At 48.1% G+C, this 26,202-nt stretch overlaps 1 protein-coding gene across 1 annotated transcript in view; it reads left to right on the forward strand.

Moving 5' to 3' along the window:
* Positions 1-12,389, forward strand: part of LOC129693461 (transcription factor COE3-like) — a 77,986-nt gene extending 65,597 nt beyond the window's left edge. Inside the window, exon 6 of the mRNA XM_055630274.1 lies at positions 12,189-12,389. Within this exon, the coding sequence (XP_055486249.1) occupies positions 12,189-12,261 (73 nt within the window). The 3' untranslated portion in view covers positions 12,262-12,389. The remainder of the gene's footprint in view (positions 1-12,188) is intronic.
* Positions 12,390-26,202: the final 13,813 nt, after the last annotated feature.

The raw sequence follows: 26,202 nt of genomic DNA on the forward strand, positions 1-26,202 counted from the left end.
GAGATGTGTCACCTTCCCATTCCCGGGATGGCGGGACTGTCATATGCTGAGAGAATGGAGCAGCTGGGCTTGTACACTATGGAGTTTAGAAGGATGAGAGGGTATCTAGGCAATAGACAATAGACAATAGGTGCAGGAGTAGGCCATTCAGCCCTTCGAGCCAGCACCGCCATTCAATGTGATTATGGCTGATCATCCCCAATCAGTACCCCGTTCCTGCCTTCTCCTCATATCCCCTGACTCCGCTATTTTTAAGAGCCCAAGCTAGCTCTCTCTTGAAAGCATCCAGAGAACCTGCCTCCACCGCCCTCTGAGGCAGAGAATTCCACAGACTCACCACTCTCTGTGAGAAAAATTGTTTCCTCGTCTCCGTTCTAAATGGCTTACTCCTGATTCTTAAACTGTGGCCCCTGGTTCTGGACTCCCCCATCATCGGGAACATGTTTCCCTGTTATCTAAATGGTGGCCGATTGGGAAAGGGGGAGATGCAGCGAGACCTGGGTGTCATGGTACACCAGTCATTGAAGGTAGGCATGCAGGTGCAGCAGGCAGTAAAGAAAGCGAATGGTATGTTAGCTTTCATTGCAAAAGGATTTGAGTATAGGAGCAGAGAGGTTCTACTGCAGTTGTACAGGGTCTTGGTGAGACCACACCTGGAGTATTGCGTACAGTTTTGGTCTCCAAATCTGAGGAAGGACATTATTGCCATAGAGGGAGTGCAGAGACGGTTCACCAGACTGATTCCTGGGATGTCGGGACTGTCTTATGAAGAAAGACTGGATAGACTTGGTTTATACTCTATAGAATTTAGGAGATTGATAGGGGATCTTATAGAAACTTACAAAATTCTTAAGGGGTTGGACAGGCTAGATGCAGGAAGATTGTTCCCGATGTTAGGGAAGTCCAGGACAAGGGGTCACAGCTTAAGGATAAAGGGGAAATCCTTTAAAACCGAGATGAGAAGAACTTTTTTCACGCAGAGAGTGGTGAATCTCTGGAACTCTCTGCCACAGAGGGTAGTTGAGGCCAGTTCATTGGCTATATTTAAGAGGGAGTTAGATGTGGCCCTTGTGGCTAAGGGGATCAGGGGGTATGGAGAGAAGGCAGGTACGGGATACTGAGTTGGATGATCAGCTATGATCATATTGAATGGCGGTGCAGGCTCGAAGGGCCGAATGGCCTACTCCTGCACCTAATTTCTATGTTTCTATGTTTCTATGTTTCCTGCCTCTAGCGTGTCCAAGCCCTTAACAAGCTTATATGTTTCAATGAGATGCCCTCTCAGCATAAGACAGTCCCGCCATCCCGGGAATTAACCTTGTAAACCTACGCTGCACTCCTTCAATGGCAAGAATGTCCTTCCTCAAATTAGGGGACCAAAACTGCACACAAGACACCAGGTGTGGTCTCACTAGGGCTCTGTACAACTGCAGAAGGACCTCTTTGCTCCTGTATTCGAATCAGGCAGCATCTCTGGGGAAGACACAAAATGCTGGAGTAACTCAGCGGGACAGGCAGCATCTCTGGAGATCTGGTCAATAATTTATCTATCTCTGCCTTAAATTAAGTCATAAAGGCCATCATCTCCCTCTTATCTTTCTCCCATCGGTACAGAGATGTGAAAACGCACAACTCCAGATTCAGGGACGGTTTCAATTCAATTCAATTCAACTTTACTGCCATTGCACAAATACGAGTGCAGGTACAACGAGTAATCAGGCAACTGAACCATCCTACCACAAGCGGAGAGCAGTGCTGAACTACTAGTTACCTCATTGTGTCCTTTAAAGCAGTAATTATATGCTTTAATGTACATCTGAGTTTAAACTACAGCTGAGTTTAAAGGCACAGCATGTTGGGGAAGTCCAGGACAAGGGGTCACAGCTTGAGGATAAGGGGGAAATCCTTTAAAACCGAGATGAGAAGAACTTTTTTCACACAGAGAGTGGTGAATCTCTGGAACTCTCTGCCGCAGAGGGTAGTCGAGGCCAGTTCATTGGCTATATTTAAGAGGGCGTTAGATGTGGCCCTTGTGGCCAAGGGGATCAGAGGGTATGGAGAGAAGGCAGGTACGGGATACTGAGTTGGATGATCAGCCATGATCATATTGAATGGCGGTGCAGGCTCGAAGGGCCGAATGGCTTACTCCTGCACCTAATTTCTATGTTTCTATGTTTCTATGAAACAGGCCCACTAATGCCCCTGTCCCACTTAAACGATTGTTTAGGTGACTACAGGCGACTAGGCTGTTGCCACATGGTTGTCGGGGTGTCGCCTGTACGGCCGTGAGTCGTTTCCACAGTTGCCCAAAGAGTCGTAACGTCTTTCTGGTCACCACTGGATTTGGAAATGTTCAAAACTTTTCGCCGACACCCGTGGGCTTGTCGTAGCTTGTCTTCTCCTGATGTAGGCGCTGTCGTAGGATGTCGCTGGCATGGCGTAGGTTGTCGCCGGGCGCTGACTTCGGTGAATTCCATTGGCGACTACCTACGTCAACCGGCGACAGGTGCCGGTGACTGAATTGTCTTAACTTGTCGTAGCTTGTCGCGGGCGGACGTAGGTTGTCGTAGGTGTGGTCGTGGGTGGACGTCCTGTAGGTCGCTGGTGGTCGGTAGCTTCCCGTAGTTTGACGTTGACTAGGTGGTAGGTTGTTGTAGCTTGTCGTAGACATTGTCATCGGAGGGTCCAGTCGTTGGTTTCTCGGCAACCTGCCACGACTATGACAGTTGCCGGCAGTCGCCGAAGAAATTGCCTAAGTGGGACGGGCCCTTTACGCTCTTCAGATTCAGATTCAGATTCAATTTTAATTGTCATTGTCAGTGTACAGTACAGAGACAACGAAATGCATTTAGCATCTCCCTTGAAGAGCGACATAGCAAACGTTCCACACAAACTAGTGACAACTCACGATTTTTTTTTGCCAAATCCAAATAAACTACACACCGGCACGTCTTTGGAGTGTGGGAGAAAACCGGAGCACCCGAGGTAAACCCACGCAGGTCACGGGGAGAACGTACAAGCTCCGTACAGACAGCACACGTAGTCAGGATCGAACCCGGGACTCCGGCGCTGTCAGGCAGCAACTCTACCGCTGCACCACAATGCCGCCCGTTTTATGTTCTTTGATTCCAAGTTGATGAAGAATGTAAAGCTGGGAAACAAGGAGGGCCAGAGCAAAGACTTGGGGGGGGGGGGGGGGGGGGCGGGGGGTAAACTATGATTCAGTGTCCCTACCTGGTCGGAGAGGCAGCTTTCTCCGGGCTGCAGCTTCGACCCGTCCTCGCAGCCTACCAGCGGGCCTGGAGCGCCGTCTCCTGCGGGACCGCCCAGAACCTCGGCTTCGGCAGCGGCAGCCCAGCACTGGAGCGCTATCGCGGAGCGGGCGATGCCTTGCCCGGGTCGCTGCGCTGGAGCTCCGGTGAGCTGAGACCGCTGGGTAAAACATCGCGGAGCTGCGGGACTGTGGAGCGACCAGCTGCGGGCGGCGGCGCTGAACTTTACACCGGGAGCCTGGGATCTCTAGACGAGATCGCCAGTTGTGGAGCTCCAACCGGCGCGGCCTTGTCGGCTTCGGAAGCCGTGGTCTCCAGTACGGAGGCGGCCGTTCCAGGGTTCCCATGCCGCTGGGAGGATTCTCCCGACGCCGGAGCAACACCACCCGGCGAGAACGGCCAGGAACATCGGGCCTCCGTAGAGGCAACTGTGGAGGCCTCAATAGGCCCGACTATGGGTGAATTGGGGATGGGGACTGGACTTTGTGCCTTCCCTCATAATGGGAACCATTGTGGGGGGATGTTCTTTATGTTTAATGTTATGTCTGTATTCCTTCTTTATGTGCTGCAAAATGGCAAGAAGCATTTCACTTCACTACACCTGGGTGTATGTGAATGTGACCAATAAAATACCTTTGATACCTTTGAATACTTTGAAGATCCCATGGCGAACAAGATAGTCCACTTGACGAAAAAGACGTGGTACGGTCATGGGCAGATTCACGGGTAATTTTCGGCCCCATTTCCGTAACCGGCTTCCGTCTCCGCACCAAAGATCCCGTAGCGGAGCAAAGATACTAGTGCGGAGACGGAAGCCGGTTACTGAAACATCCTCGTAAAAAATAAACGTTCTTTGGGAAAAATCTTCTCCTCATTTTCAGAATTATAATTTAATTAACACAAACTGTTCCCCCGCAACGTTGATTACACTGCGGGTCGGGTCGGGTCGGGTCGGGTCGGGTCGGGTCGGGTGGGGTCGGGTGGGGGGGTCGGGTCGGGTCGGGTCCAGTTACTGAAATGGATGACAAAAAGGCCCAGGTTCCGCTCCGTTGCGTACTACACGTCAGCCCATTGCATTTAGCAGCAGTGGTCTATCTTGCTCCGTTATAGGGTCTTTGGGCCAGAGGAAGTGACCCTTCCTTTTACACAGATCAAAGGCAACAATAGAATGGTTTGCCTTCTCCCAGGCAGCGGAGCTCTGACAAATCACCGCAGGAAGTCTATCCGCAGCTTTCTGCTGCATCACATCACACTCTTCCTCGGGAACGCGAAAACCATCTGCATCACATATCCCCAGAAGATTAAAACAGGTACACCTTATAAATAGAGCAATTCCGCCGACTCTGCACCTTTGTGTCACACTCTCTGCTACCAACTGGCACCCCGCAAGAAGCAACAAAAGAATACGTTCCACACAGCTCCTGGCCTTAAACTGCGCTCTTTAAACAGGACTCTGGCAAGGACAATGGAAGGAATAGGAACAACCTATGAACATATGAATGTCCTAAGCTTTCTAAGGAAGTGGAAGCATTGGTGTGCTGTCTAGGCTATTGCTTCATCATGTGTAGTCAAGGACAAGTTGCCAGTGGTATCTATTCCCTGGAGCGCAGGAGGATGAGGGGTGATCTTATAGAGATGTATAAAATCATTAGAGGAATAGATCGGGTAGATGTACACAGTCTTTTACCCAGGGTAGGGGAATCGAGGACCAGAGGACATTGGTTCAAGGTGAAGGGGAAAAGATTTCAAAGGAATCCGAGGGGTAACTTTTTCACACTAGGTGGGTGTATGGAGCAAGCTGCCAGAGGAGGTAGTTGAGGCTGGGACTGTCCCATTGTTTAAGAAACAGTTAGACAGTTACATGGATAGGACAGGTTTGGAGGGATATGGACCATGTGCAGGCAGGTGGGACTAGTGTAGCTGGGACATTGGTGGTCGATGTGGGCGAGGTGGGCTGAAGGGCCTGTTTCCACACTGTATCTCTCCAAGACTCTAACTTGAGGCAATGATATATAGTGTTTAAGAAGGAACTGCAGATGCTGGAAAATCGAAGGTACACAAAAATGCTGGAGAAACTCAGCGGGTGCAGCAGCATCTATGGAGCGAAGGAAATAGGCAACGTTTCGGCACGAAACGTTGACTATTTTCTTCGCTCCATAGATGCTGCTGCACCCGCTGAGTTTCTCCAGCATTTTTGTGTACCATTGATATATAACTGACTTGGTCCACAGATTCCACAGATTCCACAGATTCACAACCCTCTGTGTGAAAAAGTGTTCCCTCATCTCCGTTCTAAATGGCCTACCCCTTATTCTTAAACTGTGTGGCCCCTGGTTCTGGACTCCCCCCAACATTAGGAATATGTTTCCTGCCTCTAGCGTGTCAAATTCCTTAATAATCCTATATGTTTCAATAAGATCCCCTTCCATCCTAAATTCAAGACTATACAAGCCCAGCTGCTCCATTCTATCAATATATGACAGTCCCGCCATCCCGGGAATTAACCTTGTGAACCTAATCGTGAATTAACCTCAATAGCAAGAATGTCCTTCCTCAAAATTGGAGACCAAAACTGCACACAATACTCCAGGTTTGGTCTCACTTCAGTCTAGTACAACTGCAGAAGGACCTCTTTGCTCCTGTACTCAACTCCTCTTGTTATGAAGGCCAACATGCCATTTGCTTTCTTCACTGCCTGCTGTACCTGCATGCATATTTTCAGTGACTGATGTACATGGACCTCCAGATCTTGTTGTACTTCCCCTTTCCCCAACTTTCATTCAAGCTTTGTGTTCCCAGGAATAAGTATCACCAGCAACTTGTCTTGGACCATCCACTTTGAAGTAATGGACAAGATAGCACATCAATGCCAATACTTCCTTCGAAGGCTTCAGGTGTTCATTATTTAATGCGTTCTAGAAGTGGAATTAGACAATAGACAATAGGTGCAGGAGTAGGCCATTCGGCCCTTCGAGCCAGCACCGCCATTCAATGTGATCATGGCTGATCATCCCCAATCAGTACCCCGTTCCTGCCTTCTCCCCATATCCCCTGATTCCACTATCTTTAAGCCCTATCTAGCTCTCTCTTGAAAGTATCCAGAGAACCGGCCTCCACCGCCCTCTGAGGCAGAGAATTCCACAGACTCACAACTCTCTGTGAGAAAAAGTGTTTCCTCGAAGGAATAGGGATGACCAAGTCTGTTATAGATCAACGCTTCGAGTTGCTCGGAATAAATATCCTTGACCACCCACATCGAAGCCATGGCCAAGATGGCAGAACAACACCTCGACTTCCCTTGTAGGCTCAGGATGTGCATAGGTTCATACGCTCTAGAATGATTTAGAAAGACTAAAGTCTAAAGAAATGCAGGGAATGGAGGTATAAGGATTATGCACAAGAGTTGGTCTTGGAATCTTGTTCATCATAGACATTGTGGGCACCTCCAGATTCAGGGACACTTTCTTCCCAGCTCTTATCAGGCAACTGAACCATCCTAGCACCAACTCGAGGCAGTGCTGAACTACTGTGTACTTCATTAGTGTCCCTTGGAAATTTGTGATCGGACTTTGCCTTGCTCTAAACGGTATACCCTTAAGCCTCTGTCCCACTGTACGAGGTAATTCAAGAGTTCTCCCGAGTTTTCCCGCTGATCCGAACTTGGAGAATGTCCGTAGTGGGTCCGTAGGAGTTCGTGGATGTCTCGTAGCGGCTCGTAACGCTAACGGTAGGTATTCGGGACATCCGGTAACTCATGACTTTTTTCATCCCTGCAAAAAAATATCCACGAGTAAAAAAATACTTGTGATGAAAATATTGTTGCTTTTTACTCGTGCGAGCCGCTACGCGACATCCACGAACTCCTACCGACCCGTTACGGATATTCTCCGAGTTTGAATCAGGGGAAAACTCGGGAGAACTCTTGAATTACCTTGTACAGTGGGACGGGGGCTTCATAATGTGTGTGTGCACTGTGGATGGCTCGATTGTAATCAGGTATTGTTTTTCCGCTGTCTGGTTAGCATGGAACAATAGATTTTGACTGTACCTTTAGTACAGTAAACGTGACCTTATGGATAGTTATATGGATGGGAAGGGAATGGAGGGTTATGGTCTGAGCGCAGGTATATGGGACTAGGGGAGAATACGTGTTCGGCACGGACTAGAAGGGTCGAGATGGCCTGTTTCCGTGCTGTAATTGTTATATGGTTATATGGTTATATGGTTATATGGTTATATGGTTAGCACCTTGTACACGTGACAATAAACTAAACTAAACCCAACCAGACGTATTCCCGGGATGGCGGGACTGTGATATGTTGCGATATATGGAGCGGCTGGGCTTGTACACTCTGGAATTTAGACGGATGAGAGGGGATCTAAGTGAAACATATAAGATTGTTAAGGGCTTGGACACGCCGGAGGCAGGAAACATGTTCCAGATGTTGGGGGAGTCCAGAACCAGGGGCCACACAGTTTAAGAATAAGGAGTAAGCCATTTAGAACGGAGACGAGGAAACACTTTTTCTCACAGAGAGTTGTGAGTCTGTGGAATTCTCTGCCCCAGAGGGCGGTGGAGGCAGGTTCTGTGGATGCTTTCAAGAGAGAGTTAGATAGGGCTCTTAAAGATAGCGGAGTCAGGGGATATGGGGAGAAGGCAGGAACGGGGTACTGATTGGGGATGATCAGCCATGATCACATTGAATGGCGGTGCTGGCTCGAAGGGCCGAATGGCCTACTCCTGCACCTATGGTCTATTGTTTATTGTAAACTAAACTAAAGAAGGGCCCTGTTACTGTGATGTAGTGTTCTATGTCTGGATGCTGCTCAAATGAATAGGTTATTTCAGAACTCTATTAACTGTTGAAGGATTGGATACATAACAACAGAAACATTGGCACAAGTAACTGGATGGATCTTGAGGGGTTTAAATATAGAGTCACAGATACCAGGAAGAGAGTTGCAGGCTGGAATCCAATTGGGATGTTCGGGAAGTTTGTTCATCAAATTCATCAGATGCCATCAGAGGCCAATTCACTGGATGGATTTAAAAGAAAGTTTAGATAGAGCTCTAGGGGCTAGCGGAGTCAGGGGATATGGGGAGAAGGCAGGCAAGGGGTACTGATTGTGGATGATCAGCCATGATCACAGTGAATGGCGGTGCTGGCTCGAAGGGCCGAATGGCCTACTCCTGCACCTATTTTTTATGTTGAGATAGATGCAGGAAACATGTTCCTGATGTTGGGGGAGTCCAGAACCAGGGGCCACACAGTTTAAGAATAAGGGGTAACCCATTTAGAACGGAGACGAGGAAACACATTTTCTCACAGAGAGTGGTGAGTCTGTGGAATTCTCTGCCTCAGAGGGCGGTGGAGGCCGGTTCTCTGGATGCTTTCAAGAGAAGAGCTAGATAGGGCTCTTAAAGATAGCGGAGAGTCAGGAGATATGGGGAGGAAGGCAGGAACTGGGTACTGATGGGGATGATCAGCCATGATCACATTGAATGGCGGTGCAGGCTCGAAGGGCCGAATGGCCTAACTCCTGCACCTATTGTCTATTGAGACGTTTCTGATCAACAGTTAGCTAGTGAAGGGGAACACGGTGCAATCCAGCTAAAGGTCATTGTAGATTATAGAAAGAACTAGTTAGCTGGAGGTAGACACAAAAAGCTGGAGTAACTCAGCGGGTCAGACAACATCTATGAAGAATAGGGATGGGTGATGTATCTGTTGGCAGTTACTCCAGCACTTTGTGTCTTTCTTGGGTACATACCAGCAACTTTTACAGAGAGTGTGAGGTGAGTGTCTGGAACACGCTATTAGATAGAAACATAGACAATAGGTGCAGGAGGAGGCCATTTGGCCCTTTGAGCCAGCACCGCCATTCATTGTGATTATGGCTGATCGTCCACTATCAATAACCCGTGCCTGCCTTCTCCCCATATCCCTTGACTCCACTAGCCCCTAGAGCTCTATCTAACTCTCTCTTAAATCCATCCAGTGACTTGGCCTCCACTGTCCTCTGTGGCAGGGAATTCCACAAATTCACAACTCTCTGGGTGAAAACGTTTTTTCTCACCTCAGTTTTAAATGGCCTCCCCTTTGTTCTGAGACTGTGGCCCCTGGTTCTGGACTCGCCCAACATTGGGACCATTTTTCCTGCATCTAGCTTGTCCAGTCCTTTTATAATTTTATATGGTTCTATAAGACCCCCCCCTCATCCTTCTAAACTGCAGTGAACACAAGCCTAGTCTTTTCAATCTTTCCTCATATGACAGTCCCGCCATCCCAGGGATCAATCTCGTGAACCTACGTGCTGCACTGCCTCGATCACAAGGATGTCCTTCCTCAAATTAGAAGACTAAAACTGGACACAATACTCCAGATGTGGTCTCACCAGAGCCCTATACAACTGCAGAAGAACCTCTTTACTCCTATACTGAAATCCTTTTGTTATGAAGGCCAACGTTCCATTAGCTTTCTTCACTGCCTGCTGTACCTGCACGCCAACGTTCAGTGACTCGCCCAACATTGGGAACATTTTTCCTGTATCTGTCTTGTCCAGTCCTTTTATAATTGGGGTTGGGGGGCAGGGGACAACTATAGTGCTGTTCAAGAGACCTTTGGAGGCACAGAATGGTGGAGTAACTCAGCGGGACAGGCAGCGGCTCTGGATCGAAGGAGTGGGTGATGTTTCGGATCGAGACCCTTCTTCAGACTTTGGACAGACACCTGGATATTCGGGGAATGGGGGGGAGGAGGATCATATGAAGGCAGATAAGAGTTGGTCGTGGCATCATGTTGTGGGTCAAGGAAGTTACTCCTGAGCTGTACTGTTGCAAAGGCCAAAATCTATTTCCATTTTGTATTGTATTGTATTGTATTCAAATTTATTGTCATTGTCTCAATTTGAGACAACGAAATGAATTTCCCTTACAGGCAGTATCATAAAAAAAAATTTTTTTAAATCATAAGAAAATAAATAAATAATAAATACATAATAAACATATTAAAAATAAAATCGAAATTGAATTTTAAAAAAAGCACAAACACAGAAAGTCCACAACACAACATAACATAAATGGCACCAAGGTGAGGATGGCACCATAGTCCAGCCAGCCTCCCCTCCGTGTTCATCCGTGGTCGGGGGCCTTCCGAGCACCCGCAGTCGCCGCCCCGGGTGGCCCGATGTTCAGGCCCTCACGCCGGGCTGGTGGAACGCCGACGCCGAACCCCGACGGTGAGCATCCTCCTCCTCAGCGGCCCGGACCTCCCGATCAGCCGCCTCCCGCTGCCGGAGTCTGCAGCTCCTGAGTCCACAGGTCGAGCCGGGCAGAGTCGCAGGACCCCGCGTTGTAGTCAGCGCCGCCCACGTTGGGAGCTCCGCAAATTTTGAACTACTCATTGGAAGTATTGCCGATTAGTTTGGTTTAAATTATTTCGCAGACACAGCGAGGAAACTGGCCCTTCGGCCCATCGAGACCATGCCGAACACACATACACTAGTTCCATCCTACACACTAGGGACAATTTACTGATGCCCATTAGTCTGCAAACCTGCACGTCTTTTGGATGTGGGAAGCAACTGGAGCTCCCGGAGGAAACAGACGCGGACACAGGGAGAACGTGCAAACTCTGCACAGACAGCACCCGTAGGCAGCAGCTCTCAGTGGGGTTGAGAGGGAAAGATGGATCATCCATGATTGAATGGAGGGATGGCCCTGATGGGCCGAATGGCCTAAGCCAGAACCAGGGGTCACAGTTTAAGAATAAGGGGTAGGCCATTTCGGACTGAGATGAGGAAAAAACTTTCTCACCCAGAGAGTTGTGAATCTGTGGAATTATCTGCCACAGAAGGCAGTGGAGGCCAATTCACTGGATGTTTTCAAGAGAGAGTTTGGTAGAGCTCTTAGGGCTAAAGGAATCAAGGGATATGGGGAGAAGGCAGGAACGGGGTACTGATTGTGGATGATCAGCCATGATCACATTGAATGGCGGTGCTGGCTCAAAGGGCCGAATGGCCTACTCCTGCACCTATTTTCTATATTACTGATTCTGCTCCTATAATTCATGAAGTTATGAGGTCTACCGCCACGCCACTTCGCTGCTCTCTGTAACTCAATCTCTCTGCAAACGCCGCCCGACCCGCTGTGTAGTCCTCGCCTGTTTTGTCTTCCCCGTTTTAACCTCTCATTAACGTTCCGATATTCCTGCCACGATACTCCTGGGTCGACGGAGCCCTCGGCCAAGGGCGTGGGGGGAAACGTCGTGAGGGGGAGGGTGGATGGAAACAAAGGGGGAGCTAGCACAGATACGGTGTACACTTTGTTACTTTGTCAGCACCCTTTAGGTGGCAACTATTCACATACCGTGGGTATGCAGGGAAAGAATTTCATTGTGACAATGAAGCATTCACTCATTCACTCATTCAGTCATTCGCTCATTCAATCATTCGCTCATTCATTTCACTCACTCATTCACTCACTCATTCACTCACAATCATTCAATCATTCACTCTTTCATTCATTCATTCACGCTTCCATTCATTCATTCATTCATTCACTAATTCACATTCATGCACTCACTCATTCATTCTCTCACTCATTATTCACTCATCACTCACTCATACATTCACTCATTCATTCTCTCACTCATTCACTCATTAATTCACTCATCACTCACTCATTCATTAATACACTCATGAATTAACTAATTCATTCACTCATTAATTCATTAATTCACTCACTCATTCACTCACTCAATCATTCATTCATTCATTCACTCACTCACTCACTCACTCAATTATTTATTCACTCATTCACTCACTCAGTCACTCAATCATTCACTCAATCATTCACTCAATCATTCACTCATTAATTAATTCAGTCATTCACTCATACATTCTTTCTTTTCCCAGCCGGTGTTGCGACAAGAAAAGCTGTGGGAACCGGAACGAGACGCCTTCAGACCCAGTTATCATCGACAGGTGAGGAAGGTGCTTTCTTTGATCTCTTTGCTCCCGATTGAGTCGGGGTTTGTAAGGTTTGCTTGGCCCAGCGGCCGCCATTCGCACTAACTTGCCATCGATGCTGCTCGTTGTGGAGTTAGTGGGGAAACATTTCTCACTGGAAACAAATAGCATGATAACATTTATTTCAAGAGGGCTTGTACACAAAAACAGGGATGTAATGCTGAGGCTCTATAAGGTGCTGGTCAGGCCACATTTGGAATATTGTGAGCAATTTTGGGCCCCATATCTGAGGAAGGATGTGCCGGCTCTGGAGAGGATCCAGAGGAGGTTTACAAGAATGATCCCAACAATGAGTGGGTTAACCTATGATGAGCGTTTGTCGGCACTGGGCCTGTACTCGCTGGAGTTTAGAAGAATGAGGGGGGGACCTCATTGAAACTTACAGGATAGTGAAAGGCCTGGATAGAGTGGATGTGGAGAGGATGTTTCCACTAGTGGGAGAGTCTTGGACTGGAGGCCATATCCTCAGAATTAAAGGACGTTACATTATGAAGGAGATGAGGAGGAATTCCTTTAGTCAGAGGTTGGTGAATCTGTGGAATTCTTTGCCACAGACGGCTGTGGAGGCCAAGTCAGTGGATATTTTTAAGGCGGAGATAGATAGATTCCAGATTAGTACGGGTGTCAGGGCTTATGGGAAGAAAGCAGGAGAATGGGGTTGAGGAGGGAGAGATAGATCGGCCATGATTGGACGGCGGAGTAGACGTGATGGGCCGAATGGCCTAATTCTGCTCCTATCCCTTATGAAGATGGTTCAATTGTGCTTTATTGTCCCAGGAAGCTCAGCGAAGTTCGTTCCCGATTAGCAGTTGTATAGAAACTGATCCGAAGTTTTGCAAGTGATAGGAGTAGAATGGAGGCCATTCGGCCCATTGAGTCTACTCCGTCATTCAACCATGGCTGATCTCTGCCTCTGTTGATGTTTTCAACAATGAGGATGATGATGATGGTATTAATAATTGATGACATTTATTTTTGGTTATAACATAATTGGTCACCCCGGTCCTTGTGTTCCATCGTGTCCACTGGCTCAGATGCAACAGATCGCATTAATAATACTAATACATTTTATTTTCGGGCGCCTTTCAAAAGTCTCAAGGACACCTTACAGAAATTAACAGAAGAGAAAAAACATATAGTCGGAGTAAAATAAATAATAAGGACATCACCAATACACAAATTAAAAACAGAATTCGCTCCAAAGACAAAAAAATCAAAAACACAATGTAGAGAGAGTAGCGGCAGCTAAACCGCGCCAGCGTCCACTCTCCCTTCCGACAGCCATCTTGGACACAGACTAACATATTAACTTACACACAAAAAAATCATCCCCCCCACAATGGATACCACTGTGGGGGAAGGCACAATGTCCAGTCCCCATCCCCAGTTCACCCAAAGTCAGGCCTATTGAGGCCTCCGCTAATGCCTCTACGGAGGCCCGATGTTCCTGGCCGTTCCGGCCCGGGTGGTGTTGCCCGGCGTCGGGGGCCAGAGTCCCTCTCAGCGTGCTTCCGGGCAAGGGGTCGGTTTTGGAAGCCATTTGAGAACGGAGATGAGACCCGAGGTGGATCTCGGCGTTCCCAACCGGAGCTCTTGCTTCTCAGAGCGCTCCAGTGGCGATGCGAGGTCTGTGGAATTCTCTGCCCGCTCAGAGGGCGGTGGAGGCCGGTTCTCTGGATGCTTTCAAGAGAAGAGCTAGATAGGGCTCTTAAAAATAGCGGAGTCAGGGGATATGGGGAAGAAGGCAGGAACGGGGGTACCTGATGGAGGGGCGATGATCAGCCATGATCACATTGAATGGCGGTGCTGGCTCGAAGGCCAAATGTCCTCTCCTGCACCTATTGTCTATTTTTTCTATCTCTGTTTCCCTCTTTCGCTCTATCTCTCTCCCGTGTCTCTCTATCCTTCTCTGTACCTCTCTATGTTTCTCTTTCTCTCTGTTTCTCTCTATCCCTCTCAAGTACAACCTCACTCTCAAGTCAAGTCAAGTCAAGTTATTTGTCACATACACATACGAGATGTGCAGTGAAATGAAAGTGGCAATGTTCGCGGACTTTCGTGCAAAAGACAAACAACAAAACAACCAAACAAATTATAAACACAATCATAACACACATATTCTTTTACATAATAAATAATGGAAGGAAAAAACGTTCAGTAAACCCACTCCCCAACCGGCTGTATAGCATAGACCTGCCACCTTCCTGTGCTGTGCGGACTCTCGTGTCCCTGTGGGAATCAGTGTTTGTCTTAAGTGAGTCCAGCTGTTTGCTCCGGCGGGTGGGCGGGCAAGCATGTAGCGGGCAAACTAGGGAAGAATGCAAGGTATCTGACTGAGACCGATGGGAGGAATGTGTTTGTAATCAGATATCGGCTTCCAGTTGTTGCCTTCAGTCCAGTGAATGGGCAGCGGAGATCAGACAGTCATCTCCACAGCTTAAACACACGGGGGTTTCCCCAAACATAATGGGAAGAGTGGGTTTCAGCGATCGCTGATGATGCCCGCAAGTTGCTGGGATATCGGCGACCGGATGGGATCACATGCGCGCATTCAATGGCTGTACGAAGTCTAGTTAGTTTATTGTATCGAGAGTTAGTATGGATCCAAGATTCAATTTAATTGTCACATTAAGGTGCGGTGAAAAGCTTTTTTGTTGCGGGCTAACCAGTCAGTTGGAAAGACAACAGGGGATTACAGTCAAGCCATTCGCAGTGTACAGATACATTTACATTCAGATTACATACATATACATTCTATATATACATCTATACATACAGCCATATTTAAGAGGGAGTTAGATGTGGCCCTTGTGGCCAAGGGGATCAGGGGGTATGGAGAGAAGGCAGGTACGGGATACCGAGTTGGATGATCAGCCATGATCATATTGAATGGCGGTGCAGGCTCGAAGGGCCGAATGGCCTACTCCTGCACCTAATTTCTATGTTTCTATTCAAGAGAGAGCTAGATAGGGCTCTTAAAAATAGCGGAGTCAGGGGATATGGGGAGAAGGCAGGAACGGGGTACTGATTGGGGATGATCCGGAGAAAACCCACGCAGTCACGGGGAGAACGTACCGACTCTGGACATTCAAGCACCCATGGTCAAGATCGAAGCTGGGTCTCTGGCGCTGAGACAGCAACTCTACCGCTGCGCCACCGTGCCGTCAAGAAAAGGTTTATTCTTTGGAGAAGCAGGAGGATGAGGGGCGATCGTAGGGAGCGGAATAAATTGTGTTAACGCATAGTGTCTTTGGCATAGGGTAGACAAAGGGCAGTAGGTGCAGGAGCAGGACATTCGGCCCTGCCACAGAGGGCAGTGGAGGCCAAGTCACTGGATGGATTTAAGATAGAGTTAGATAGAGCTCTAGGGGCTAGTGGAGTCAAGGGATATGGGGAGAAGGCAGGCACGGGTTATTGATAGGGGATGATCAGCGGTGCTGGCTCGAAGGGCCGAATGGCCTCCTCCTGCACCTATTTTCTATGTGTCTATGAAGAAGTGGGCCTTAGAGTCATAGAGTGATACAGTGTGGAAACAGGCCCTTCAGCCCAACTTGCTCACACCGGCCAACATGTTTCAGCTACCCTAGTCCCACTTGCCTGCGCATGGCCCATATCCCTCCAAACCTGCCCTATCCATGTTCCTGTCACCATGTTTTTTTAAACATTGGGGTAGTCCCAGCCTCAACTACTTCCTATGGCAGCTCGTTCCATACACCCACCACCCTCTGTGTGAAAAAGTCCCCCCTCTAGAATCAGGTAGAACAAAAGTGCTGGAGAAACTCAGCGGGTGAGGCAGCATCTATGGAGCGAAGGAAATAGGCGACGTTTCGGGTCGAGACCCTTCTTCAGACTCCTCAAGAGTCCAGGTGTAAGTCATTTAGAACGGAGAGATGAGGAAAAACCTTTTTCACACAGAGGGCTCGATGGACTGAATGGCCTATTCCTGCACCTATTGTTCCTGTTAAATCTTTCCCCTCTTCAACTTAAACCCATGTCCTCTGCTTCTCAATACCCCTACTCTGGGCAAGAAACTCTGTGCATCTACCCAATCTACTCCTCTCATGATTTTGTACACCTCTATAATATCACCCCTTCATCCTCCAACGCTCCAAGGAATAAATTCCTGGCCTGCTCAAACTTTCCCTCTAGCTCAAGTCATCTAATCCAGGCAACATCCTCGTAAATCTTCTCTGCACCCCTTTCCAGCTTGACAACATCTTTCCTATAACATGGTGCCCAGAACTGAACACAATACTCTAAATGCAGCCTCACCAACGTCTGAAACATGACCTCCCAACTGCTATACTAAATATTTCTGACTGATGAAGGCCAATGTGCCAAAAGCCATTCAGACCACCCACTCTAAATACCTGTGACTCCACTTGTAAATCCTGGCCAAAATAGAGCAAAAATATCGGCAAAATAAAGCAGGATTCATGCATTCACAAGGCCTTTTGGCCATTTCTGTATTTCTGTATTAGAAGACTCGAAGGGCCGAATGGCCTACTCCTGCACTTATTTTCTATGTAAGATACAGGCTGCTAGCTGGTGCCGGGAAGTCTAGGTCCCGGATCAGTACTTCTGATAAGGGAAGTCTAAGTATCTTTGTAAGTGTTAGTATGCATGAGAATCTTGCAGAGGAACTCCAGGGTTTTACAAATGCATGAGCTGGATTGGATTACTGCAAAGGGACTGTAAATAATATTGAAACACAGTTACCATGCTGTTTGATGATTGGCCAGAGTGTTAAACTCATATGTTATTTGTTAAATGGTTATATGGTTAAACCCTGGCAGAATTATTTTGTGTTCCAGGGTAAATGTTGCATTATTCAGTAAACTAGCTTCCTTCCAGAAGCTTCTGTAAGAAACATTGTTTAAGACTCTCTGTAATTGGGTTGGGGAACTGTCAATAATGTATTGATGTCATTGATAGACAATAGACAATAGGTGCAGGAGTAGGCCTTCGAGCCAGCACTGCCATTCAATGTGATTATGGCTGATCATCCCCAATCAGTACCCCGTTCCTGCCTTCTCTCCATTTCTCCTGACTCCACTATCTTTAAGAGCCCTATCTAACTCTCTCTTGAAAGTATCCGGAGAACCTGCCTCCACCGCCCGCTGAGGCAGCGAATTCCTCAGACTCACATTTCTCTGTGTGAAAAAGTGTTTCCTCATCTCCTGAACCTATATTCTATATTTCTGTGTATTCATAGGTGATAGGAGCAGAATTAGGCCATTCGGCCCATCAAGTCTACTCCGCCATTTAATCATGGCTGTTCTATCTCTCCCTCCTAACCCCATTCTCCTGCCTTCTCCCCATAACCCCTGACACTCGTACTAATCACGCATTTATCTGTCTTCCATCTTCACATATTGTGTTGTGCTGCAGCAAGTTAGAATTTCATTGTCCCATCCGGGACATATTACAATAAAACACTCTTGACTTTTGAATATCCATTGACTTGGCCTCCACAGCCTTCTGTGGGAAACAATTCCACAGATTCTAAATGGTGTCAAGTTGGGAAAAGGGGAAGTACAACGGGATCTGGGGGTCCTTGTACAGCAGTCTATGAAAGTAAGCATGCAGGTACAGCAGGCAGTGAAGAATGCAAATGGCATGTTGGCCTTTATAACAAGAGGAATCGAATATAGGAGCAAAGAGGTCCTTCTGCAGTTGTACAGAGCCCTAGTGAGACCACACCTGGAGTATTGTGTGCAGTTTTGGTCCCCTAATTTGAGGAAGGACATTCTTGCTATTGAGGGAGTGTAGCGTAGGTTCACAAGGTTAATTCCCGGGATGGCGGGACTGTCATATGCTGAGAGAATGGAGCAACTGGGCTTGGACACTCTGGAGTTTAGAAGGATGAGAGGGAATCTCATTGAAACATATAACATTGTTAAGGGCTTGGACCCACTAGAGGCAGGAAACATGTTCCCGATGTTGGGGGAGTCCAGAACCAGGGGCCACACAGTTTAAGAATAAGGTGTAAGCCATTTAGAACGGAGATGAGGAAACACTTTTTCTCACAGAGAGTGGTGAGTCTGTGGAATTCTCTGCCTCAGAGGGCGGTGGAGGCAGGACCTCTGGACACTTTCAAGAGAGTGCAGGCAGGTGGGACTAAGGGGAACAAAATTTGTTCGGCATGGACTTGTAGGGCCGAGATGGCCTGTTTCCGTGCTGTAATTGTTATATGGTTATATGGTTATAAGAGAGAGCTAGATAGGGCTCTTAAGAATAGCGGAGTCAGGGGATATGGGGAGAAGGCAGGAACGGGGTACTGGTTGGGGATGATCAGCCATGGCTCGAAGGGCCGAATGGCCAACTCCTGCACCTATTGTCTCTTGTCTATTGTCTATTAATTCACCACCCACTGACTAAAGAAACTCCTCCTCATCTCCTTCTGAAAAAACATCCTTTATTTCTGAGGCTGTGACCTCTAGTCCTAGACTCTCTGGCCAGTGGTCACATCCTGTCCACATCCACTCTATCCAAGCCTTTCACTAATCCCTATGCACTAGGAACCGAATAATGAGATTCTTTCAGCTTTGTGAGGCATATTAACGTAACTACTCAACAACTAAATAAACAGAACCAAGGAACAAGAAACAAGGGTAGCAGCGGTAGAGTTGCTGCCTTACAGCGCCGGAGACCCGGGTTCGATCCTGACCACGTCTGTACGGAGTTTGTACGTTCTCTCCCCGTGACCTGCGTGGGTTTTCTCCGGGCGCTCTGGTTTCCTCCCGCACTCCAAAGACGTGCAGGTTTGTGGACTACACAAAAAAGCTGGAGAAACTCAGCGGGTGCAGCAGCATCTATGGAGCGAAGGAAATAGGCAACGTTTCGGGCTCGGACAGTCTGAAGAAGGGTATCGGCCCGAAACGTTGCCTATTTCCTTCGCTCCATAGATGCTGCTGCACCCGCTGAGTTTCTCCAGCTTTTTTGTGTAACCTTCGATTCTCCAGCATCTGCAGTTCCCTCTTAAACACAGGTTTGTTAACTAATTGGCTTTGGGAAAACTGTAAATTGTCCCCATTGTGTGTAGGATAATGTTAGTGTGTGGGGATCGCTGGTCGGCACGGACTCGGTGGGGCCGAAGGGCCTGTTTCCGCGCTGTATCTCTAAAACTAATCTGAACTAAACTGCAGGTGCGGGTTTACAAAAAGAGACACAAAGTGCTGGAGTCATCCATCGATCGGGTCTGCCAGCATCTCCGGAGAACATCGATTAAATTTACACTTCCAGTCGGGAACCTTCAACAATATGTTAAATGATCAAGTTCTTTCCCCCCCCATTAAAAATGTACAAAAGAAAAAAAACTGCGCAAAAACTCTTCACAGATTCTCAATGTCTATACATTAATTAATGTCATGCTTACCTATCTTTAAACACAACACCCTTTCCCACTCGTGATCAGTTATATTAAGTAACTGGACCAGCTGGAGAGAGAGTGCAAGGATGATTAACGAGCCTGATGCCAGGACCTGAGGGCCTGAGCTACAGGGAGAGGTTGAGCAGGCTGGGACTCTATTCCTTGGAGCGCAGGAGGATGAGGCTGTGATCTTGGCCTCCTAATCCGAGGCAATAGACAATAGACAATAGGTGCAGGAATAGGCCATTCAGCCCTTCGGCCCAGCACCGCCATTCAATGTGATCATGGGTGATCATCCCCCGAGTTGGATGATCAGCCATGATCATATCGAATGGCGGTGCTGGCTCGAAGGGCCGAATGGCCTACTCCTGCACCTATTTTCTATGTTTCTATCCCAATCAGTACCCCGTTCCTGCCTTCTCCCCTTGACTCCGCTGAGCACTATCTAGCTCTCATCTTGAAACCTCCCAGAGAACTCCTCCAACCGCCCTCTGAGGGAGAATTCCACAGACTCACCAGCTCTGTGAGAAAAATTGTTTCCCCTCGTGCTCCTCTCTAATGGCTTACTCCTTATTCGTAAATGAGGCCCCCTGTTTCTGGCTCCCCCAACATCGGAACCCTTTTCCTGCCTCCAGCGTGTCCCCCTTATCTTATATGGGTCATGAGATACCCTCTCCTTCCTTCTAAACTCCGAGGTTAATGGTACAGGGCAAAAGCCCAGCTGCTCCATTCTCCTACTGAGTCCCCCAGCCATCCCGGGTTTAAATCGAATATAGCACAAATGATGGATTATATACAATAGACAATAGGCGGAGCAGGCAATTTGTGCCATTTCGGGCCGAAAACCAAATCATTTTCCTACCTTAATAATCTTTATTTTTCAATGAGATCCCTCTCATCGTTGTGAGAGTTGTGCACAGTTTATGGCCCCATATCAGTGGACTGTGTTCATTGGAGCGGGCCCCAGGAGGAGTTATGAGAATGGGTTAACCCGTTTTGACTAACACTGGGCCTGACTCGCTGGCATGTACTCGCTGGGGGGGGGGGGGGGTGGTGGTGGGGGGGGGGGGGGGGGGGGGGGGGGGGGGGGGGGGGGGGGGGGGGGGGGGGGGGTAGGGGGTGGGGGGGGGGTGTGGGGGGGGGGGTGGGGGGGGAGTTGGATCGCCGCCATCGAAAGGCGGAGAGTGCTTCTGTGGTCCGCCCAATGCAACACTCCGTAATGCACAAAGACATAGCATATCCAATAGAACAAAGTTGACCTGCAACTTTTAGCTGTGCAACGCCACACGCAAGATGAAGAAGAAACAGACAATATTGGCACAGGCTTCGGCCTTCGTAGCCTGCACTCGCCATTCAATATGATCATGGCTTCATCCAACTCATTATCCCTCCCTGCCCCTTCTCTCCAACCCCCGGATCTTAACCACAAGGGCCACATCTAACTCCCTCTAAATACCAATGACCTGGCCTCAACTGCCTTCTGTGGCAGAGATTTCCAGAGATTCACCACTCTCGTGTGTAAAAATGTTTTCCTGCATCTCTCCTAAATGATTTCCCCCTTATCCTTAAACTGTGACCCCTTGTTCTGGACTTCCCCAACATCGGGAACAATCTTCCTGCATCTAGCCTGTCCAACCCCTTAAGAATTTTGTAAGTTTCTATCAAGATCCCCCCTCAATCTTCTAAAATCTAGCGAGTACAAGCCGAGTCTATCCAGTCTTTCTTCATATGAAAGTCCTGCCATCCCAGGAATCAGTCTGGTGAACCTTCTCTGTACCCCCTCTATGGCAAGAATGTCTTTCCTCAGATTTGGAGACCAAAACTGCACGCAATTCCAGGTGGTTGTCTCAACCAGAACCTGTACAACTGCAATAGCACCATCCCTGTGTAGGGTATAGCACCATTTGCAGCACCGATTCTGGAGGTATAATTTGGTCCCTGACCTTTTTCCTATAGTAACCCAGAGTAAGGTAACACAGGAATGGGTAACACCTTACTCACACAGGAGGCTCAGGATTGAGAGGTTTCCGACGCTGGCAGGCAGTAGACGTAGTATTGGTAATGGCAAGGTCCGGTAACCATGAGATCCAACACATCGATGCAAACAATGGTGCGAGTGCACATGATACAGGAGAGTCGGCCAGAGGAAGTGGGAGCCTTTGCGGGCTACACCAAACAGCCGCAGCGAGAACAGACTAAAACCAGGAGGTACGGGACGAAGGCCGTGGTCAGGGACAGAAGGCTGAGGTGATATCCGGAAGCCGACAGACGGGATGGTCACTTGCAGGTTCGGGACCCGTGAATCCAGTCGGGAAAGCTGGAGATTCTTGCATTTAATGCTGAGAACAAGCTGGCACTGTGTCAGGTGAGAGAGTTCTATATACCGGGGTAATAGTGATCAGAGGCACTACTGAGTGCAGACAGGTGAAGAGAGAGTTGGGCTGATGAGAGGGGAGTGGCAGGCAGGCAGGCAGGTGAGGAGAAGGAGGGACTGGTGGAAAAGTACCGGGAGGTGAAGTGGATGAGAATGAGGAGAGGGCAGACCGTGACACCCTGCTCCTATACTCAAAGGAGAGGAAGAAAGGCGGGAGTTGACCCGATGGGCCGAATGGCCTCATTCTGCTCCTGTGACTTATGGAAGTGGAGACCGGTCAGAGGAGAGAGAAGCGGAATAACTCCGACACTGGGGTCTCGGGTACATGAAGAGCTGTAGCCAGTATCTGCTAATCACATCATCAATCTTAGCGGCGGTAAGACTCCAATTAAAGACTCATTTGGTTTGTGACTTGTAGGAAACGGTAGGATTTGGGTTTTGTTCTAATTGTTAATGTCAGCCTGATTTATAACATGTTTAGATGGTTCTTCCTTGTTAATGTCCCCTTGGGAGACAAGGCAAGAGCTGGATTGATTGATCCTCCTCAGTCTAGGATCTATTTGGCCCGTTGTGCCTGACCCAGTTTTTGATTAGAACACAAAATGCTTGAATGGTACAGGTGCAGCAGGCAGTGAAGAAAGCGAATGGCATGTTGGCCTTTATAACAAGAGGAATCGAATATAGGAGCAACGAGGTCCTTCTGCAGTTGTACAGAGCCCTAGTGAGACCACACCTGGAGTATTGTGTGCAGTTTTGGTCCCCTAATTTGACGAAGGACATTCTTGCTATTGAGGGAGTGCAGCGTAGGTTTACAAGGTTAATTCCCGGGATGGCGGGACTGTCATGTGCTGAGAGAATGGAGCAGCTGGGCTTGTACACTCTGGAGCTTAGAAGGATGAGAGGGAATCTCATTGAAACATGTAAGATTGTTAAGGGTTTGGACACGCTAGAGGCAGGAAACATGTTCCCGATGTTGGGGGAGTCCAGAACCAGGGGCCACACAGTTTAAGAATAAGGAGTAAGCCATTTAGAAAGGAGACGAGGAAACGGTGTTTTCTCACAGAAAGTGGTGAGTCTGTGGAATCCTCTGCCTCAGAGGGCGGTGGAGGCCGGTTCTCTGGATGCTTTCAAGAGAGAGCTAGATAGGGCTCTTAAAAATAGCGGAGTCAGGGGATATGGGGAGAAGGCAGGAACGGAGTACTGATTGGGGATGATCAGCCATGGTCACATTGAATGGCGGTGCTGGCTCGAAGGGCCGAATGGCCTACTCCTGCACCTGTTGTCTATAGTCTATTGTATCCTTGGTATATACGGATATTTGTTTGACTTGTGCTATGATGTTGGGTTTTGTTTTTAATTATTTAGTATTGTTAATGGCATTGTAAGCACTTGAATTAATCTGATTTTGAGAGAAGCAAAGAGAGACATGGAAACATAGAAACATAGAAAACACATTTTTTTCTTTTTCTATATAAAATAAACACTAAAGCAGGTAATCGACAATTGAAAATTTCAATAATGTATGCCAGATGTATATGAAAAGTTTTTTTACTATAATATGTAACTATACTTTATAATATGTCTACTAATAAAAATATTATTTAAAAAAACATAGCAAATAGGTGCAGGAGTAGGCCATTCGGCCCTTCGAGCCAGCACCGCCATTCATTGTGATCATGGCTGATCATTAATAGTCAAGACCCTTCTTCAGACGGGCCAAAAATGGGTTATATTGCGTAAGTAGGGGAGTGCCTCTCTATGACAATACGCACGGCCAGAATCACCTCTCACTCCCAGACAATTCTATTTATTTTTTTCGTACAAAAATGCTTTTATTCAGAACAAACAAAAACACACATTAGTAACACGATCAAAGAACGACCCATAAGTGCGTTTTACCATCAAAGTTATCACATTCAAATATTAACATTTTTATCAACAACACATCCAACCTCCTGCGGGGACCAGCGTTTACAGTCGCCGTGTACACCGCGTGTGTGTTCCCTCTCCAGGAACACGCGGGCACGGACGTAACCCCGGTAAAGTGCCGTGCGGCCATCGACTGCCCGCTGCCTGGACCCGCGAATGGCCATCTTCATAGTTGCGATAGATCCCCTCGATGGTAGAGAGGTCAGAGTCGATAATGGACGCATGTAATTAACAATAGAAAAGTTCAGTATGAGTGTGGGTGTGTGGGTGTGTGGGGGGTGTGTGTGTGTGGGGGGGGGGGGGTGGGTGTGTGGGTGTGTGGGTGGGTGGGTGTGTGTGTGTGGGGGTGTGTGGGCGTGGGGGTGGGTGTATGTGTGTGTGGGTGTGTGAGGGTGTGGTGTGTGTGTGTGGGTGTGTGTGTGTGTGTGTGTGTGTGGGGGTGTGTGTGTGTGGGGGGGGGTGTGTGTGTGGGTGTGTGTGTGTGTGGGGTGGTGTGTGTGTGGGTGTGTGTGTGGGGGTGTGTGTGTGTGTGTGTGTGTGTTGTGTGTGTGTGTGTGTGGGTGTGTGTGTGTGTGTGTGTGTGTGGTGTGTGTGGGTGTGTGTGTGTGTGTGTGTGTGTGTGTGTGTGTGTGTGTGTGTGTGTGTGTGTGTGTGTGTGTGTGTGTGTGTGTGTGTGGATATATATAAAACACACACATATTTAGTCTAGTTTTGGGATACAGCGTGGATACAGGCCCTTCGGCCCACCGAGTCCATGCAGACCAGCAATCACCCCGCACACTAACACCATCCTACACACACTAGGGGCAATTTACAATTCATGCCAAAGACAATGAAACTTACAAACCTGGATGTCTTTGTAGTGTGGGAGGAAACCGGTCACCCCTGATAAAACAGGAGATCACGGGGAGAACGTGCAAACTCCGTACAGGCAGCATCCGTAGTCAGGAACAAACCCGGGTCTCCGGCGCTGTGAGGCAGCAACCCTACTCATATGTCTATTTGTGTAAATACATATACACATATACATGTACATATACACACACGCATATACATGCATACACGCACGCAGACACACATAAAAACAAATAATAATAGAGCAAAAGGACAAATCCAATGTTAATAGCCAGTAGACAATAGGTGCAGGAGTAGGCCATTCGGCCCTTCGAGCCAGCACCGCCATTCAATGTGATCATCCCCCAATCAGTACCCCGTTCCTGCCTTCTCCCCATATCCCCTGACTCCGCTATCTTTAAGAGCCCTATCTAGCTCTCTCTTGAAAGCATCCAGAGAACCTGCCTCCACCGCCGCCTCTGAGGCAGAGAATTCCACAACTCACCACTCTCTGTGAGAAAAAGTGTTTCCTCGTCTCCTCCGTTCTAAATTAGAATTAGAACTAGAATTAGATTCCTTTAATGGCGTACTCCTTATTCTTAAACTGTGGCCCCTGGTTCTGGACTCCCCCAACATCGGGAACGTGTTTCCTGCCTCTAGTGTGTCCAAGCCCTTAACAATCTTATATGTTTCAATGAGATCTCCTCTCATCCGTCTAAACTCCAGAGTTTACGAGCCCAGCTGCTCCATTCTCTCATCATGTCCCCTGTGTTTATGTAGTTCAGAGCCTATTTGGAGGTTGGTGAGTTTAATAGCCTGATGGCTGTGGGGAAGAAGCTGTTCCTGAACCTGGACGTTACAGTTTTCAGGCTCCTGTACCTTCTTCCCGTTGGCAGGTGTGAAATGAGAGCATAGCCAGGATGGTGCGGGTCTCTGATGATGCTGGCTGCCTTTTTAAGGCAACAACTCCTTTAGATCCCTTTGACGGTGGGGAGGTCAGTGCCAGTCTATCTCTTGGAGGCCTGCAATGTGGGGCTGGGAGGAATGAACAAACCCTTGTATCAAAATAATCAAGTAACCCTTCCTTTCCCTCTCCCTCTATCCCTCCCCCATCCTCATTATCCGACCGGTCCGACTGTCCTCCTGATTAAATTTTATCTTATTATGCTTCGTTGTCAACCTCCCCTCGCTAACAACGATCTATTCCACATTTTCCTCGAACCGCCACCCCTTTGATGTCTCATTTTCACACCTTACCCCTCCATATCTCTGTGTCTCCCTCTCCCCCGATTCTCAGTCTGAAGAAGGGTCGCGAACCAAAGCGCCACCCATTCCTTCTTTCTCTCTGACGAAAGACATTCCTAATCTGAGGAAGGACATTCTTGCCATAG

Source organism: Leucoraja erinacea, unplaced genomic scaffold (assembly GCF_028641065.1).
Source record: "Leucoraja erinacea ecotype New England unplaced genomic scaffold, Leri_hhj_1 Leri_303S, whole genome shotgun sequence".
Classification (NCBI taxonomy): Eukaryota; Metazoa; Chordata; class Chondrichthyes; order Rajiformes; family Rajidae; genus Leucoraja; species Leucoraja erinaceus.